This window comes from Falco naumanni, chromosome 4 (assembly GCF_017639655.2).
Source record: "Falco naumanni isolate bFalNau1 chromosome 4, bFalNau1.pat, whole genome shotgun sequence".
NCBI classification, from domain to species: Eukaryota; Metazoa; Chordata; class Aves; order Falconiformes; family Falconidae; genus Falco; species Falco naumanni.
The window spans coordinates 89,176,473-89,193,944 of NC_054057.1; the positions used below are offsets into that span (position 1 = coordinate 89,176,473).

Here is a 17,472-nt window from a genome sequence, read left to right on the forward strand (position 1 = left end):
GCCTGCCATATCAGCTGACTGAGCTAGAGAACTGCAGAAACGGTTGTTGCAGCCATCCTACGCTTGTCTTCCCTCTCCCAGGAGACAGCTCTGGAGTGCCATTTTGGGACAGACAGGACGTTTGAAGCCCGGTGGGTGAACTCCTCCGCTGTGGAGTGCGTACACGTGCTGGTGAGTCAGGGGGTAAGGCTGCCAGCCCCTGCTCCCCCTGCAGCGTGGTGCAGGTCCGAGGGTGAGAGGGTCTTGCTCCCAACCTCCCACCCAGCAGCTGGGATGCTGCCCCCTCTCCTGCCTGCCTCCTGCTTCGAGCTGAAAAAAGTGCAAACTGGGTTCTCCCCTCCAGCAAGAAGCTTTTTGCCTGTGCTGGTAGGGCGTTCACGAGTTGCTCATACTGCGGCGTCTGCTCCGTGGGTGTCTGCAGTGGCTCCAGCCCCTGCTCCACTGGGGTCCGCTGGAGTGTGGGAAGGAGCTGCTTGTTTACCTTTCTAAATGGGAAGAGTTCAGTTCAGGCAAAAAATTTGGCCACCTTTCAGTGTTGCTATTTCTGTAGCTTTTATGCTGAACTAGGAACTGGCCTGAGAAAATGCTCAGGCGCTTGCTGAAGAGCGGTGGGGGCAAACTGCACCTCTGAAATGCAGCAAACGTTTGGGTTTCCACCGATGGGAATACTGTGAGTAGAAGCTGGAGAGGAGCACTTTCCCATCACGTCACCTGCAAAACTGTATTGTAGCCCGGCACTGAAAATGTGCAGACTGGCCAGTCTGTTAGTTTTCCTGTCCACTTCCTCTAAAAATAGCAGCAAGCCAGGGTTCTGCTCTTGCTGCGGTGTGCGCCGTGCCCCAGTGCCCTTCGTCGGGACCTCAGCAAAATAATTAAAACAAAAAATGAGCCTTCCCTCTCTTCTCTCTGCTAAAGATGAGACCCTCCTGTACTGAGAAGCAGTGGTCAGAGAAGTCTCATGAGGAATGTTAATCCATGTAAGTGTGTGTATGGAACCTTGTATTTTACTACATTTCCTAAGCTTTTGTTTATTTGTTTTTTGTGTGCAGCTCCATACATCAGAAAAAAGCCATCTCTTCCCAGTGAACCTTCAGCTGAAGGACAGACCAGACAGATTTATCGACAGCCCAGAGATGATGACAGGTCTGAGTTGAAAATATTTTTATTCTGCTCTCATCTGGTCAGCTTGAATGACTCTCAAATGCTGGCAAAGTTTATGGGTTCAGGAGAGACACCATGGCTCAGGCGGGCACAGCTTGGTTCCTTCCCTCGGGCACACGCAAAAACCGTGTTTCCACGGAGCGGCAGCCGTGTGAACATGTGCCCAGGGACCAGGCGGGTGCCTGCAAACATCCATCCCCTTAGACTCAGGGAAAGGCAAGCTCTGTCCTTGAGCACAGGCAGCGGCTGAGGTCTTGCCTGCCCCGGGACGGGGCATGGCAGTGCTCTGGGTCACTGCAGAGATGTGGGGCATTCCTCGGGGTGGGGGGGTGGGTGGGGGGGAGATAAGGGATGGGGGTGGGCTCGGCCCTGCCCTCTTACAGGAGTGTGGCATCAAGGTTCAGCATGCTGTAAACATTGAGTCCTTTCTTTTTTTCTTTCTCCTGTGCTGAGAAGGAATAAAATGTGTAAACACATTTCACCCTTGGCCTGCTCTCTGTCTCTGGGAAGAATGCTCGGATTCCCAAAAAAAAGCCCTTGCTACATCAGCAGACTAAGGCAGGCAGGCAAAGAGTCAGATTAGGAGTGCACTCAGACAAGGCATTTAGATAGGACAAGCCCAACCAGTCAGCCAAGAGAGCCGGCGTTTGCACAGCAGCCGCCTCTCCCTGCCCGGCCGGAGCTCCATGGTTGCACCCGGCCATGTGCCCTCGCAGGGGTCAGCAGGTCTGGGCTCTCCTCCCTCTCGGTAGTGTCGGCAGTTGTAGTAGAAGGAATGGAAGGAACTGATTCACCCTAGATACAAATGAGAACTGGATGCCTGAAGTGATATTTTTCTTTGGAGGCAGAGAAACATTAACACTATCAGACCCAGGATAAAAAGGTTTCCCCACAGTAAACCCCAGTGTATAAAGGAGGCTTATCTTGCAAAGCATTCCATATTGGTGAAATAACCTTTGAAACACCAGCACGGGTAGGCATGAGACATGACTTCCTTGCAGAAAGAAGAGAGCATCGATATTTGTGAGATACAGAGGTGACCCCGAGGAGAGGGGTGGGAGGTCTGAGCTCAGACTGTTTTGATGTGCAAGAGAAGGCTCTTAGTTCTCAGCGTGGGTGGTGCTGGGAGCAGGAATGACAGCGGAAAGACCGTGGTGGAATGCCCCCTCCTCCTGCGTGGAGGATCTCGCTTACACAGACTGTGTGCGTCGATCTGAATTTGCCAGAATATTTGGAGTTCCCATGGGACCCTTAGACTGCTCTGGCTCCTCCTCGCCTTGATCAGATCGGTGCAAGTTAAATTGGAGAGGCTGACTTGCAAGCAGAGAGAGAGATCTGCCTGGCCAATTATAAATCTGTGCATCTTTTATACTGTCTGTAATGGAATTGCTGTTATTAGTGTTCATTATTTCCATGTTTATTAGCTTTTATTGTAAACTGCATTTTGGTAGTCTGCTGAAAAAAATCCCAGCTCTTTGCTGTTGAGTGGAAAACCAACCAGTGTAACTCACTGGGTGGACTCAACACGAGGTAAAGTAAGCTCATTTTTTGGTGGATAATGGGGGACTCCCCCCCCCTCCCCCCCCTCGCACCCCGTGCTGATGATGTTTCCTTAGCACAGGCACAGGCAGACTGCTGAAGGCTGAGGGATTCATTAGTTGCTTATGAAGCACCTTGAGATCGTTCCATGAACAGAAGTGCAAAATGTGACTGTTTCTTTGTTTTATGTTCTCCTGCAGTCTCCTCTGGGGAAAAGGGTGTGAAAGCAATGTTTCCTGAGTGTTTCTGGCTGTTTATCTCAGCGGATACCCACACTCTAGCAGCAGGAGTCTTTAGGCTGGAGAGGAAATGTAACCTAGGGCACCAGCTAATGAAGAGGTGAAAGCGGTGTAGGAGAAAGATGTGGAAGCTGAGCTGAGCAGATCTGAAGGGAAAAGTCAACGAAAGGGGCCTGTGGTCACCCGGGGGAAGGAAAGGAACTGTAAACACTGTACAAAGCACTGTAACCATCCAATTTTTTGTCAGTGTGTGGAGGCAATGTGATTGCTTTGCTAACAGGATGGAGCCAGCTTTGCCAAGCAGCTTCCCATGTGGATGCTGAGAGTTGGAAACATGTAGCATAAATCGACAAAAGGTTCCGAGTTTGAGTGTTGTTTGTGTTTAGAGGGGAAGAAAAAGGAAAAGAAAGTGCTAAATTACATTGCAGTGAGAACAAGCACCTAGTCCTTCTGGGAAATCTTTGGGATGGCAGCCAAGCGCTCCCTTATTTTGCTGTATGTGCAAGATGCTCTGCTCATCCACTGGATTTCAGATGTTACTTGGATTAATATAGCCGGGGAGGGGGTGGGGGGTGGGTTGGGGGCTGTTTGCCTCACACTAAGCAAAGCTGTGAAAGTCTCAGGCCCAGGAGCTCACATTTTCTGTTGTCTCTGGTGGTTTAGTGGAGGTGTACAACTGTGCGACTGGGAGTGCTGACTGTTCTCAGTGCCTGGGGAGGGAGGACCTGGGGCACCGCTGCATCTGGAGTGAGAGCAGCTCCAGCTGCAGGCTGCACAGTGAGCCCCCACAGGTCTCGGATGTCTGCCCAGCACCAGAGATTAAGAAGGTAAGACCCAAATGCAACGTGGAGGGCACGCATGGTGTGGCAGGCAGCAGAGGGCCAAAAGCCGCTGCCTTCTCCCCAGCTGGGGGCAAAGGAGGAACCATGCTTTGCCCCTGGCGTAGGACAGGGTCAAGACCAGCACTGAATTATTCACTGGGTTTCTGTGGTGTTGAGTCACCTGATGCCAAGGACATTTTGCTGGTGACAAGATTCAGTCTTCATCATGTTCATTGGAAAAACAACAGCAGCACAATCAAAATGTCCCAGAGTTCCTGGGATTGGTAAAAGCGAGAAAGATTTGCAGGGTCGGCTGAAGGATTCTTATCAGGAATAGTGTTTAATGGAGCATAGCTGAAATGTGAACGTGAGCCCTATCTCCAGGCACATGTGCTCTGCAGTTCTGCTGAGATTAATTGTGGCAGAGGGACCTTTTGGCATTTACGCATTTTGAAATGAGTTTTATTTAAATTGTAGTTGAATGAATGTTTGTTGGGGGTATTTGGATCTGGGGTTCTGTCTAGAGATGTGTGTCCCTGACAAGTAGCAAAGAAAGTATATAGAACAAACCTTAAAATGAGCTCCCTAGGAAAGGAGAAGCTAGAGAGGCAAAACAGCTGATGTCAACATCAAAATCAGCAAGGATGTGGGATTTCTGTACTTAGGGAGGCATGTAGCGATAGCTGCTTGAAATTTGGGTGCTGTAACTGCATGAAGGATCTGCAGGATCCCCATCGCCTGCCTCTTCCCTCTCGTCACTGTGGCAGAGGGGTGCTCCCCCCGAGCCTGTCCTTCCCCAGCACACGTCAAGTGTTATCAGCACCTCGCCAGAAAATAATGGAAGGAAACTACAGTTCAGGTTGCAGAGCGTCACAGGGCTCTGTCGCTATTTCCTTCGCAAATAGTAGCTGGTAAATCCAAATCCTCTGGAGTCATGCAAGCAGACAAGCCTGCACAGAGCCCTCCGGCGGGGGAGGGGCAACAGCAGGTGAAAGTGGGTGCTGGGTCCTGGCCAGCCCTGGCCAGCTGGTGCCAGCAGGCACATTGTGCTGGCTTTGTGTGCCATTGCCTCGGCAAAGGGCAAAGAGCTGTTTCTGAATTGGAGGAGTTTTCTCACCTGGTGAATGATGCAGTTGCCCTGTCTGGGGAAGCCCCTCGCGTGGTGGAATGGCATCACGCCCAGCACCTCGTCCCCTTACAGCGGTGGGGTCAGCAGCTGCCAGGTGAAGAACCAGTGGCATGGGAGATGGGTGGGGAGCAGCCTTGTCCCACGGGGCTGGACTCATCCTGCGCCCCGCAGTGCTGGTGTCTTGGCCACGCTCCGCACATCAGGACACTTCCTGTCTCGTTTTTGTCATGAAGGGCCCTGCTGTGTTCAGGACAGCTTGAAAATGTGGTGGCGGGGCTCTCTCCTCCCAGTACACTAGTATCCCTCCTCTGGGCTTGTCCCTACCCCAATGCCATTCAAAGCTGTGGTGCGGAAGGAGTGATGGTTCACCCCAGATGTGTTTTCAGCTGGAGTCAGCTGTGACCAAACCCAGCACAGAAGTGTGATGTCTTCTTGTTTGCGAAGCTGCAGCAAGGGGAGCGTGGCGGTGGGCACGCTGTGGGGGCAGCAGGAGCACGAGGAGCAATTCTGTTTTCTTCATGGGGGGCCAAGCGGGACATAGACGCAGGCTCAGGGATGGAAGGCAAGAAGCTTCCTGGTGGTTGCCCTCCAACCTTTCCCTCGGTGCCACAGATTGAGCCTCTGCGTGGGCCACTGGAGGGGGGCACCCTGCTGACCATCCGTGGGAGGAACCTGGGCCGCCGCTTCAGCGATGTCCTCGACGCCGTCAGGATAGGCAGCGTGCAGTGCACCCCGCTGCCCAACAGATACGTTGTCTCTGAGGCGTGAGTGTCGGAGGAGCCGGGCAGGGGAAGTCTCTGTCCCCATCCTGTCCCTCCCTGTCCCCATCACTTGCCCCATTCCTGCCTGCCAGCTTCAGGCTGCCTGGCACCGCACCCAGGTGGGACACGGGTGCCCTCAGCCATGCACGGGGCAGTGGGTGCCCGCGCACAGCAGGTGCCAGGCAGGGCACAGAGGAGGAGGAGGAGGCCATGGGCTCTGCCCCTCCGCTCTGGTGGAACAGCCCCTCCACCCCCAGCTCCTGCTGCCAACCTCCTCTTTCCCATCCGCAGGATTGTGTGCCAGACTGGAGAGGCGCAGGAGGCATTTTCAGATGTGGTGACGGTTAACGTGAGCCGGGAAGGGAAGTCCAGGGAGCGGTACGCCTACGTGGTGAGTAGCTGCTTGCTGGGCGTTCCATTGGTGACGCCTGCAGCCCCTGCACTCCCAGCTGCCTTAGAAAGACAATGTATGACCAAGCGTGTTGGGGTCCTTGAGGAGCAGCTGATGTGTCTCCTCACCTGTGGTTTCCTGAGTGAGGGCTGGCAAACCCGGGTTTGAGCATAAGGGGCAGGATGGCAGCCAGGTTCTCGTCGGGCACAACCTTGCTCCCGTCTCAGCTCCTGCAGTGGTTCATCACTCATCCTGGCTGTATCGCCGCCTCTCCTGCTATAAAAAGGAGCTAGTTTTTCTTCCTCCTCTGTTGCTAATGTGCCATTAGAACCTGTGAGATTTTTTTGAGGCTTGCAATGTCTCTTTGTGCTAAGTAAGTTACATACCACACACTCACATTATTTAGAATGGGTATTTTCTGCTGCAGATAGTCTCATTTTTTGCATGAGAGTAATGTGTAGGGATTAGACTTGAGCTAACCCTGTGTCATTATACAAAGAAAAGCCCTTTATAGCTTTGTACTGTACCATCTCATAAAGATAACTTTCATCTCTGTAAACCTGAAACAAACCCATGCATTTCTTCTCTTTCCTACAAGCACCCTTGTCTCTGGCTAGACGCTATTCACAGGCAGCCCCATGTGTCCAGGGCAAGCACAACAGGCCGGGTGCCAAGGGCATGCTGCTTACTCCGAGCCTTTGTGCTGCTGCTGTTGCTTTAGCTGGAGAATAGACTGTGCTGCAGTCTAGTGGCTTGAAAGACTTGAGCCCTCGGAAACAATATTTGATTCCTGGTAGCCATTGTGAGGAATTTAGGGCAGGATCGTGGGGTGCAGTCCACCACCCCATCCCCAGTCGCATGTTAGGCATTTAGTTCAGGGAGGTTTACACAGGGTGCAGCCAGCGCGGGCTTGGCACATCCCGGCGCCCTGTAGCAGAGCCAGGTCTGGCAGCGCACATGGAGGGCAATGGTGCGGCGAGGGCTGCCAGGCTTGGCTCAGCGGTAGTTCCCAGGAGGATGCTTGCTGTGGGACCCATCTCCATTGTTTCTAGGCATCCATGTGCACACCCAAAACATCTTAGAGATCCAGCAGTCCAGAGTGGGGCAGGGTACCGCAGGGGTATGACCCAGTAACAGGCGCTGGGTCTGGGATTTCTGGCAAGTTGCCATCAGGATGTGTACGCTGGCTCACTGCTGGGCTGGTGGTCTGGTTGGCATTGACAAGGGCCCGAAGAGTGGGAAAGGGCTGGGTGGCTTCTTTGCTGGCCTTCAGCATGCAAGGAAAAGCCCTGTCAGGAAACACCTGTAAAAGCACCAGTGCTAAACAAAGCCAGAGGAGCAAAAGCCAGTTGCTGAGCGCAGATTGGGTCCATGACAGCTCTGTGCTGGCAGCTCCTGGGCAGGCTTAGGGAGAAGGCTATCCTCCCAGGAGGCAGAGAGGAGCTGTTTTCCGCTCAAGCGATGCGGCAGAAAGCTGTCTTGTGGCTGTTTATCTCAGCCAGGCTTGGGGAAGAGATGAGAGAGTGCTCTCCTTTGTGCATACGTGTGTCAGGGAGTGAAGGTGCAAGATGTGTAGCTGGTGGTGTGTTCCACACTGACAGTGGCTTCTGCACCATTTGCAAACTAAGCAATGGTCTTTAGTTTTCTTGATTCTCCTCTCACAGATGATGGCATGAAGATGGAGTAGAGTACACCATGCAAGGCTGGTCTCGGTGAGACCTGTGCTTGAGCACTGATGATAGCAGTTTACCTGAAAAACTTTAAAAGCCCTTTAGATCTGCCCTTCCAAAGAAGGTCCTTTGTAAAATCCCAAATACTGTTTGTATGCTACATCTTTCAAAGTCCCTGTTAGACGTTCCTAGAAGAGACAGGATTCAGCTGTAATTTTGCTGAGGTGGAGGGAGAAACGTGATCGAGAGGCTTTTCCAGGACATTATAGCAGGCTACAGATGAGCTGAATTTGCAAAAGTTGCAGTGGAGGCAATTGGTGCTGGCATTGCACCGAGAGCAGCAGCCACTGGCTCTTGCTGAGGGGAAGAGCTGGAGGGCTTTGGGGAACGTGAATAATCCTCTCTGCTGTTGTAACTGCACATTTGGATGCATAGGTTAGGGGCCAAGGGCAGGAGACAGCTGCCTGCAGACACTCAGAGAAATACAAATTAACAAATTTTATCCTGTGGAAATGGGTAATGATCAGAAACAACAGAGGAAATGGCTGTAGATGAGTAAAGTAGTTCTGGGTGTAGGACCAGGGCAAGGATAGCCATTGATAAGCGTGTTTGTGTGGCTGGGATGGAGTGGGAAGGACGCTGGCACCAGGCGGTACAAAGCAGCTTAGCCCGTGTTCCTCAGCCCGCCCTGGTGGGGTTTGGCACTGCAGCTGCGGCGAAGGACGGGCTGCAGCAGCAAGCAGGCTTCAGCCACACTCCACAGCCCAGCAGGTCTCGTGCCTCCAGGGTTTGTGGGGTTTGATATGGGGAATTACCAAGTGCCTTACAAAAGCATCTTGAAATAATTATTTGCTCTGCCCTTGGTGTCCTGTTCAAACCAGAGCAGGGAAGTTGCCCAACAGACTCTCCTGGGGCACTCTGTGTAGCAGACATGAGGGTTCAGCGCTGCATTAGTTATCAAAGCCTCAAGCTCATGAATCTCAGGAAGATTTCCAGGGCCTGCAAAGGCAGATAACATACATGCTGATTTCTGCTGAAAATGGCGAGGGGCAAGGTAACTTCTCCCTTGGATCCTGTCACCTCAAGAGTTTCAGATTTGAAGCTTCCTTTAAGGAGTTTGATATTCATTTATCTAGACCCAGGTGGCTCTTTTCACAGATCTCAAGGCCATCATCCAGCAGAGCTTTAGCATTATCTTCACATTCAGGAGGATGGGTCTGGAATGGCAGGGATGGTGGGAGCTGGAATGAATGAGAAATTTCCTGTTGTTGACCAGCCCTGAGCTGTCGCTAGTTCTGGACCCTCCCTTGGAAATCTGAAGGGACTGGTGGGACCCTGGATTCCCATTTGGACTCATGTCTCATCTACTGTATACAGAGATTGCAGAGTCACAGAGGTTTTATATGAACTTACTCCTCAGTGGTTGTACCTCTCCCCTTGTTCTGAAACCTTGCCAGCGAAAGCTTTTGCTATGCTGCTGTTTCAGAGCCTCACAATACCAGATATTTAAGTTTACTGAGGCAATTTCCATGTGCAACGTGGAGTATCCAACTGTGGAAATACCAGGCTAGAAAACAGATTTCCCCTTTGTTTTTAGCTTCCTGTGGTGCAATCCATAGCTCCTGTGAATGGCCCAAAGGCAGGAGGAACCAGAGTGACCATAAGAGGCAGCAGGCTGGACGTTGGCTCTGAGCTCCGTGTCCTCGTCAATACCTCCAAGCAGTGCACTGACCTCAGGTGGGACTGAGTTTGGGGGCTGGCGCTGAACTAGGGACAAGAGCCAAAGCATTAGGCAGGGGATACTGTCCCCTAGGAGATCAGGAAGAGTTGGGGTTTTGGTGGGGGGCACCAGCACACGCTGCCGCTATGCCTAGGAGCCTGCATAGCATCCCCATCAGCCTGCTTGGCTGCTGCCTGCCCTTCCCAGCACCCCATCAGCCCAGTGCCGCTGGAGCGGCGAGGCAGAGCTGTGGCGTGGGTGTCTGACACGGGGTGGGGTGAGGTTCTTTGGCAAAGTGACTCTGCTGGTGTTGCCATGACATGGTGGCAGCGACCAGCAGCAGACCAAGTGCTTCTCACGCACCGTGCGCAGCACGCAGCCGGGCCCTTTGGGTGGTCTGGGACCAGGACCAAAACGCTGGGAGCGAAGCAGACGTGGGCTCTGTTCCCATATCTGCTGGAGGCAGAAGGCACCTGCACGCCTAGGGTCCCGCTCCCACAACAGCTTGCTGGTCAGAAGAATCCCCTCCTCCTGTATGTTCCTGTCTGACCAGTGGGAAGAAGTAGGAGCCTGCCCTTTCCCTTCGGCTGTATGGGAGATCAGTCTGGCAGGCTGGGGTGGTGTGTGCTGAGAAGTGCTCGTTAGTAGGCCATGCAGTTAATAGGCAACGGGCATGTGACTGGAAGCTCCTTGCCTGTGTCTGCCATCTGCCTCGCTTCTGAGGTGGTGCTCAGGGCCACGGTGCCTGGCTCCGGCTGCTTTGTCCGCCACGGCTTTCTGCAGCTTACTCTGCCTTTCCCGGCGCAGTCGCAACGACAGCACCATCACCTGCACCATGCCGTCTGCGGAGCTCACCATGGCCGTGCGAATCTGCGTCCAGTTTGAGAACAAGTCTTGTGCCAGCTACAACATCACGTTCAAGTATGAGAAGAACCCGATTATATCAGACATCAACCCCAAGAAGAGCCAGATCAGGTGAGATCTCTCCCCCAGCAGAGACAGCTAAGTCCACCAGGTTTTGTCCTTCCTTTTGTGGCCTTTGTTGAGATCAGCCTCTTAATTTTTGCTGAATGCAGAAGTGAAAAGTGCTCTCCCATCAAAGTGCAGGGCTAATAAGAGTACTCTGGTGTAGCCTGCTGCAGGCAAGGCGAGATCACCCTGTCTGTGCTTGAAGCCACCTAGATGCAGAAGGTCCTGTGCACACCCCGTCAGGAGCCCCAGGCGTCAGTGAAGCACAGCCAGGAGGCAGGGTACAGTTTCACGGCCCCGTGCCAGGCTGTTGTAGCATCCTGACTTCCATTTTGGAGCTGGCACATGTCTGCATCTGCCTGCAAAAGGGAGGGTCAGCTCCAGGTTGGTGTGAGAGGGTCCTGCAGGGACAAAGGGGCTCTCTCAGCCCTGGGATTTGACACATTGCCTTGCAGACAGGTACAGAAGGGCACCCAGCGTGCTCTGGGGGTGCCCCAGCACTGGAGTTGAGGAGGTGTCACACACCAGGACTGTCCCTAGCTCATTTCAGTGCCTTTAGGACATGGGAAAAAGTTAGCCTTGGTAACGTGTTGTGTACACGTGGTGGGTGCTTTAGGGAGGTTCAGGTGGGGGTTACTCTGTGAGACCCTGAGGATTTTTCTTGGCAGTAAAACTGCTGGAGGATAAGCTGAGATATGTAATTTTGGATTTCAGCCTTCCTCAAGGTCACGGTATCTCATTTTTCAAGCGTGTTGCTTTTAATTTCATGTCTCTTCGTGGAGCTCTCAGACTTCTGTTCCTTTGGATACCATGGTGAAATCCCACCTTCCTCAGCTGCAGAGCCTGGAAAACCCAGGGCTGACCAACAAATCTAAGAGTCTAGTTCTTGTGCCTGCAGGACCACGGTGAAAGCGGCACGCTTAGGGTACAAGGGATGCAGCGGGCTCTGATGATCCGGTCCCCTTGGAGCAAAGCCGTGTCTCGGCATTCCCAAGCACAGCGCCAGAGATGCAGGCTGTGGGAACGCTAATGACAAGGCACAGCAGTGACTCAGCCAACCTCAGCTCCTAGCAGGCTGGCGAACCGTCCCAAGTGGTGTAAACGGTATCCAAACGCAGAGACAATGGAAGAATGCCACTGCCCGTATTCACAAGGGAAACCACCAGGGTATTTCTCCATCACCTTAGTCTGCTTCCTTAGTGTTTACAGCAGTTTCCAAATTTCAGACCACTGAGAACGTGACAGCCGCCTCTCTCTTCAGACTGCTCAGTAGCTCGTGTAGTCTGACTGCTCCGGCACTTTGCTGGGCTGTTGACCATTAGGGGTCCATAACTCGTGTGGAAACTTAGCTGGATCTGATTTATCTTGCCATAGTGCTAAAATAATCTGTGTAAGCAAAGTTTAAAAGAAAACAGAAGTTGTAAACTAGTCCACAGATGTGACAGGCTCTTAGAAACTTGGATCATAACTGTGTGGCAATAGCCACCGATTTCAGGAAATCTGACTCGCAGGGTCTTGGGCCCAAGTCACGGTGTCTGGAGTGGTCTTTAGGTAACAGCATCTGTACGTCCTAACTGTTGCCTGGCAGATATGCCAAACACGTCAGATGTGATGCAGAGGAAGGAGAAGGTAAATCTGGGGTGTAGCTTCTGCTGTCCAGAACAGACAGGTGGTGCCAGTTCTCCACCCTGTGTGCTGCCCAGCAGTATTGTGTGCATCAGGGCCTTCTCGTTACTGTCGTTAATTGACTGCACATTGAGAGGCCCACATTCCACATTCCCTAGGCACTGGATCCAAAACACAAAACAACTTTCACATTTTGATCTAAATTAGAAGTGTCTGGCAGATGCAGGATCCCTGTCAACCTTAAAGGGGTCTCTTCCCTCTCCAAGGCTTACAGTCTCTGTGGGGCAGGGGATATCTCCTGGCCCTTGCTGGCTGGAGGCCAGCCTTGTACACGGCCGGTGGCCTGGGCAACCTGCTGCGTACCCTGGCATGCAGAGGCAGGCTGTTCCGCTGGGGGGTGGCAGCAAGGGGGACACTGTGCTGCTGGGAGAGGTCCCCCCTTCCCACTACAGCAGCTGCTGCTCCTCCTTCCTTCCCTGATGTCTTGGTAGCAGTGTGGATGCTTGCTGTAAGTGGGAAGGCGACTTTGGCTGCTGGGCTACGTTTTCTGCTCAAGCAGCTGGGAAGCATCCCTGGGAAAATGACAGTAGGGAGACCCAGCCCTTGCACCTCACTGCTGTGTTGTCCTCTGCAGTCACCCTCTCTTTCTTCCCTTCTCCTCAAAGCGGGGGCAGGACCATCACCCTGGAAGGAAGAGGCTTTGAGCTGGTCCAGAACGTGTCCATGGTCGTGCGTGGCATTGGCAGAGAGCAAACGGTGGGTGTCTGGGTGGGCTGTCGCCCGGTAACTGGGAGCAGGGCTGCGTGCCTGGTGCCTGAAGGCGTTCAGGGTGTGAAGCTGAGGCTGTAGCCCATGCTGCGCATGAGGCTGGGAGCAAGGTTGGGTGGGAGCGCTTGGCATGTCCGTTGTTTGATGTGCATGCTCTCTCCTGCTTTCAGAGGTGTAAGGTTCACACCGACACCACAATCACCTGCCCCTCTCCGGCTGCCTCCAACATCACTGTGGGGAGCAAACCCGCACCCGTCGATTTCTATCTCAACGGTCGCCTGTATGCAGACGACCATCTGGCCCTGGATGAGGAGATGTACCCTGAGGAGGCTCTGCACGTCAGCAAGTTCAGCCTGGAGTACTATACTGACCCCCAGTTCTTCACAGCCAAGAAGGAGAAGTGGATCAAGCACCATCCTGGCGAGCCCTTAACTCTGGTTATACACGTAAGAAAGCAGTGCTCACAGCTCTCCTTCTTTTGGGGTCTGGCCTGCGCCCCGCTGGGAAGCTCTTCAGTCCCAAGTATGAGCACAGCAACTGTCCCCACACACAGGGGAGAGAAGTGGGTTGGGGGAGGCTGGAGGAGGCAGGAGCCACACAGGAGCAGGCAGTTCTTGCTCAGCCTGCTGCACCTGCATCTTCCTTCACCAGGAGAGGCAGCCTGACCTGAGGATGCCCTTTGAGGCATGACGGCAGAGAGCTGTGTTTGAAGGATGTAATAGCAAGAGCTAAATAAAATACTGGACATATGAAAAAGAATGATAATGCACTGGCCTGAAATCAGGCAGGTACTCCAGAAGGTCCTGACAATAGATATTTGTTCCTGCAGAAACAGGTTGTGCATTCTTCCCTTCTGGCCACTGAATTCAGCTCAGTTAACAAGGAAGTTGGGGTGCAGCAATTGAGTGGCTTGGACAATGCGCAATAGTAATTCAAAGGCCATTGTTCACTGCAGGATATCCTCACTGGCTGCAACGTGCTTCAGAAACGCACTCCCCCTTTCTCAGGCTCTGCAGACGCATCCCCTGGCTATCTCCTCTGTTGTACATCCTTCCACCCTCCCAGGTGGGCGCTTAGATCCTTATCTGCAGTGCACAGCAGGGCAGATCAAAAGCAGATTTTTCCAGGTTCCATGAGGGGCTTGCTCGTCCCCTGCCCCATGCTGAGTGAGGAATGGGAAACAGGAAAATGGGGAATGGCCCGGTTCTGCGTTTCCTATGGAGTGCTGGAAAAATGTCCTTGGTGAGGGAGAGAGTCCTTCCGGGTCTGAAAAACTGCAGGGAATAAGAAAAGCAAAGCAGGAAGATCCAGTGCAATTCTGACTGCTACTCTAAAGACTGACATCCTGATTCTATTTTTGTCATTAGAAAGAGCCTGACAGCCTGGGCCTGGAAAGCAATGAGTACCAAGTGAAAATTGGCCTTATCTCGTGTGAGATACAGATTGTTTCAGACAAAGTCATCCACTGCTCTGTCAATGAGTCGCTGAGCACCTCGGAAAGACAGTTGCCGGTGACGGTGAGTCCCAGGAACCCACAGGCTTGGAGCGCGGGGCAGGCAGGGTCCCTCTTGCTGACCCTGCGTGCAGGTGGCATGGGAGGGCAGCACCGGGCGCGCTGGCGGGCACTTCACACAGCGCCGCAGGGATGGAAGGGTGGACAACACTGGCTGCCCCTGTGGCTGTCCCCAGGGCAGCTCGCTGGTGGGGCGCAGGCTATGGCTGCCCCGAGTCACGGCGAGGGGCTGCCACCCTCTGAACCAGGGGGCACCGGCAGCTGCCTGCTGGGTTAACTGTGCCGTAAGCTGGCAGGGGAAGGTTTTGTCAGTTCTTGTAAGGCACTGTGAAATCCCAAGCATGTGAGTTTTTAGTCATTTGCAGTCGGTTTGGGGATTTCCATGCAGATTTCAGTCAGCTGGCCTCCCACTGCCAGTGGAAAAGCTACCAGTGGACGTGAGAACTTGGCCTGCACCGCGCTGCAGGAACCCACTGGAGATGAGTCCCTGTGTGTGACCAGGTGGGCAGGAGGAGCTTGCAGGGCTGGGAAGTTTTGTGGTGCTTCCCAGGGGCTGCTGTTTTGTCACTGCAAAGAGGTCGATGTTCAAGGCTGTTGTTCTTGCTTTGTGTCTGCAAGATTCCAAGACTGTTACTGTCCTTTTTTCCACAAAGGGCTTGGTTTAACTGTTCTGCTCGCCCTCAGTTTCCCTCATGTCCTATGCAGCCCGTTGCCACACAGGGATGTGACTGTGGCTCTGCATATCTGGAGAGCAAATGCCTCCGTCTCCATGGTCTGAGACCCTGCAGCCCCCTCCCAGTCTGTGTGCTGTAACAGTGAATGGGTGGGAGCCTGCAGCATGGGCAGGGAGGAGGAGGAAGGCTGCGAAGGGAGCTGAGGAGGTTGTGGACTTGGCGCTGCTTGGAAGAAAGGCAGGAAGATGCCCCAGCAATTCGTTGACAGGGCTATCCAGTTTACCGGTTACGGTCTGTGGTGCGCGAAATTCTGTTGCAAACATGGAAATGCAGAAGTAGCAGAATTTCCCAAGTGATTTTAATGGAAATTTTGAATAGGGTAATTTTGCTTTTAGTAAGAACTAAGAAACAGGGAAATCCCTTTGGGGAAGAAAAGGAATTTATGAGTTTGCTAGTCTTGGTTTGACATAAAACATTCAGGGCAGTGCCCTAGTAGGTCCCTAGGAAGCATGAGAATGATACCCAGCCCTAAAAGATCACATACCTGTTAAGAGGGTACCAGCAGTGAGAGTGCAGCTAAATAATCAACTTGTATTCATGCCTGTTCACACTTGTTAAACCTTTGTATGTGGTTTGAGTTACCGCCTGCTGGACATTTCATAGGCAACAGCTGCCTTTATAACATACTTGTAATAGCTTTGATAACACGGGGCCAGACTTGTGCAGTGGCCCCTGCCTGATTTGTGTCAAGGATGGTTACCAAGGGCTGCAGAAGCCTTTCCTGCTGGTGCAAGTTTTCTCTTCTGGCAAGCTGAGATGCCTGCTGTTGTGACTGCCCAGTTTGTCCTTGTTAGATGGTAGAGCTCACATCTGCACCCATCGGAGTGCAGGAAGACAGCCCTTTAAAACGTTGATCTTAATTCTGACTGTGATTTTGAGTATGCCCGTTCCTCAGAGGTGTTCTTAGGCTAGGTCCATGTTAGCAGGTCACACAGAGCAGCAAGAGCTTTCTGTAGAGAGAAGGAGCCAGTGATGAAGATGGGGCTCCTCATCCTCCCTGTGTTTTGGGGTCACTTTTGAGTAGCTCTTCTGGAAGCGCCTTATGTGAGCTGGAGCTTTGTTTTGGTCTGGTTTAGTCCTAGGAGGGTCCCGTTCACACCCTGGGAGGCTGCTACATCCTGTAAGCCAGAGCACAGTTCCCGGTGACACCTGAGGTGGCCCCAACAGCTCTTCCCAGGAGCGGGGTGTCCTCCAGTCCCGGCCTCTTCTGCACCCGCTGCCAGGTGCTGGTCACAGGCACTGTTGCCATTTAACCTGCAGCCTGATTAATTCCCCTTATAAAAAATTGCATTGAATAGACCTGTCCAAATAAATCAGAGCAAGCTTGCAGAGGCCTTCAAACCCAATTTTGTTCATGACCAAACTGTTTAAACACTGAATTAAACAGCAAGCATGGGATTTCTCCTCTGGAAAATGGAAGAGGTTGAGTTGGTGGGGAAACAAAAAGACTCAAAATGCATCCACGACTTGCCTCATTGCAGTATTTCAGACGAAAGAGATGGAAATCTTGATGCTAGGCAGTGTGCTGTACAGACTGTCAAACAAACCTCCATAGATGCTTGTGTGGTGCTTGTGGCTTCTCGTCCTCATTCAGCATCTCTGCTCCCAGCCAGCATGCATTGGGGATGAGACTGAAGCTCTTAGTGTTGGATACTGCCAGGAGGCACCACCCCAGAAATCACCAGCACCAGAGTCCGTCTGAGGGGTGGTCCAAGGGCACACTAGGGCTTAGAGCCACGGGAGCCAGGCTGCATGGTCCAGCAGCAGTGGTCGGAGGCACAGAAGGTTTCCCTGGGCCTGGGTGAAGGCAGCCAGCGTTGCCCACGGCAGAGCAGCCCTCCCGTGCAGGGGCAGAGCTCGGAGCTTATCCACATGCCTTCAGCTGGCAGCATCAGTTCCCCACCAGCGCTCCGCAGAGCAAAGGCTTGGATTTCCCAGCAGGCATGGAGCTGTGTTTGATGCATGCTGTTTGATGCATGGTGTTTGATGTGTGGTGGGATGGGCCTGGTTGCGGCGCTACTTTGGCCCAGCTGTTGAGAGCTGGCTGTCATTTAACCACAGTATGCACCTCTCCCAGAGCTGCTCCATGACACAGATGTAATCATAAGATTATTCCATCTCTTCCCTACCTCATTTCAGGGGTTTTCTTTTTGCTCAAGTTCCTCTCACTTCTCATTCCTTGAGAGAAGTGAAACTCACATTTCCAGAAGCAAAAGACTTGCATGGTCATGAGTTTTCCTTATCAGATGATGCTGTTGAACCCTTTCATCCCAGGGGCCTAAAGCACTGTTCATAAGCAGCGCTGAGTAAACTCGCCAGCCTGCCTGTGATGTGCGTTGGTCTCTCCCCTTATAGCGATCAGGAGACCGAGGAACCGAGCTCAAGTTGTTCATGTTGGGTGTCACAAGAAGTACAGGTTGGGAGTAGAGCC

General features: G+C 52.8%; 1 protein-coding gene across 1 annotated transcript in view; it reads left to right on the forward strand.

The window, feature by feature from the left end:
• PLXND1 (plexin D1) overlaps nt 1–17,472 on the forward strand; it is an 83,700-nt gene that overhangs the window by 37,258 nt on the left and 28,970 nt on the right. The window contains exons 10-19 of the mRNA XM_040589797.1: nt 82–171; nt 1,050–1,143; nt 3,603–3,766; nt 5,502–5,653; nt 5,942–6,041; nt 9,309–9,448; nt 10,239–10,406; nt 12,692–12,782; nt 12,965–13,240; nt 14,162–14,311. Coding sequence (XP_040445731.1) covers nt 82–171; nt 1,050–1,143; nt 3,603–3,766; nt 5,502–5,653; nt 5,942–6,041; nt 9,309–9,448; nt 10,239–10,406; nt 12,692–12,782; nt 12,965–13,240; nt 14,162–14,311 — 1,425 coding nt within the window. The remainder of the gene's footprint in view (nt 1–81; nt 172–1,049; nt 1,144–3,602; nt 3,767–5,501; nt 5,654–5,941; nt 6,042–9,308; nt 9,449–10,238; nt 10,407–12,691; nt 12,783–12,964; nt 13,241–14,161; nt 14,312–17,472) is intronic.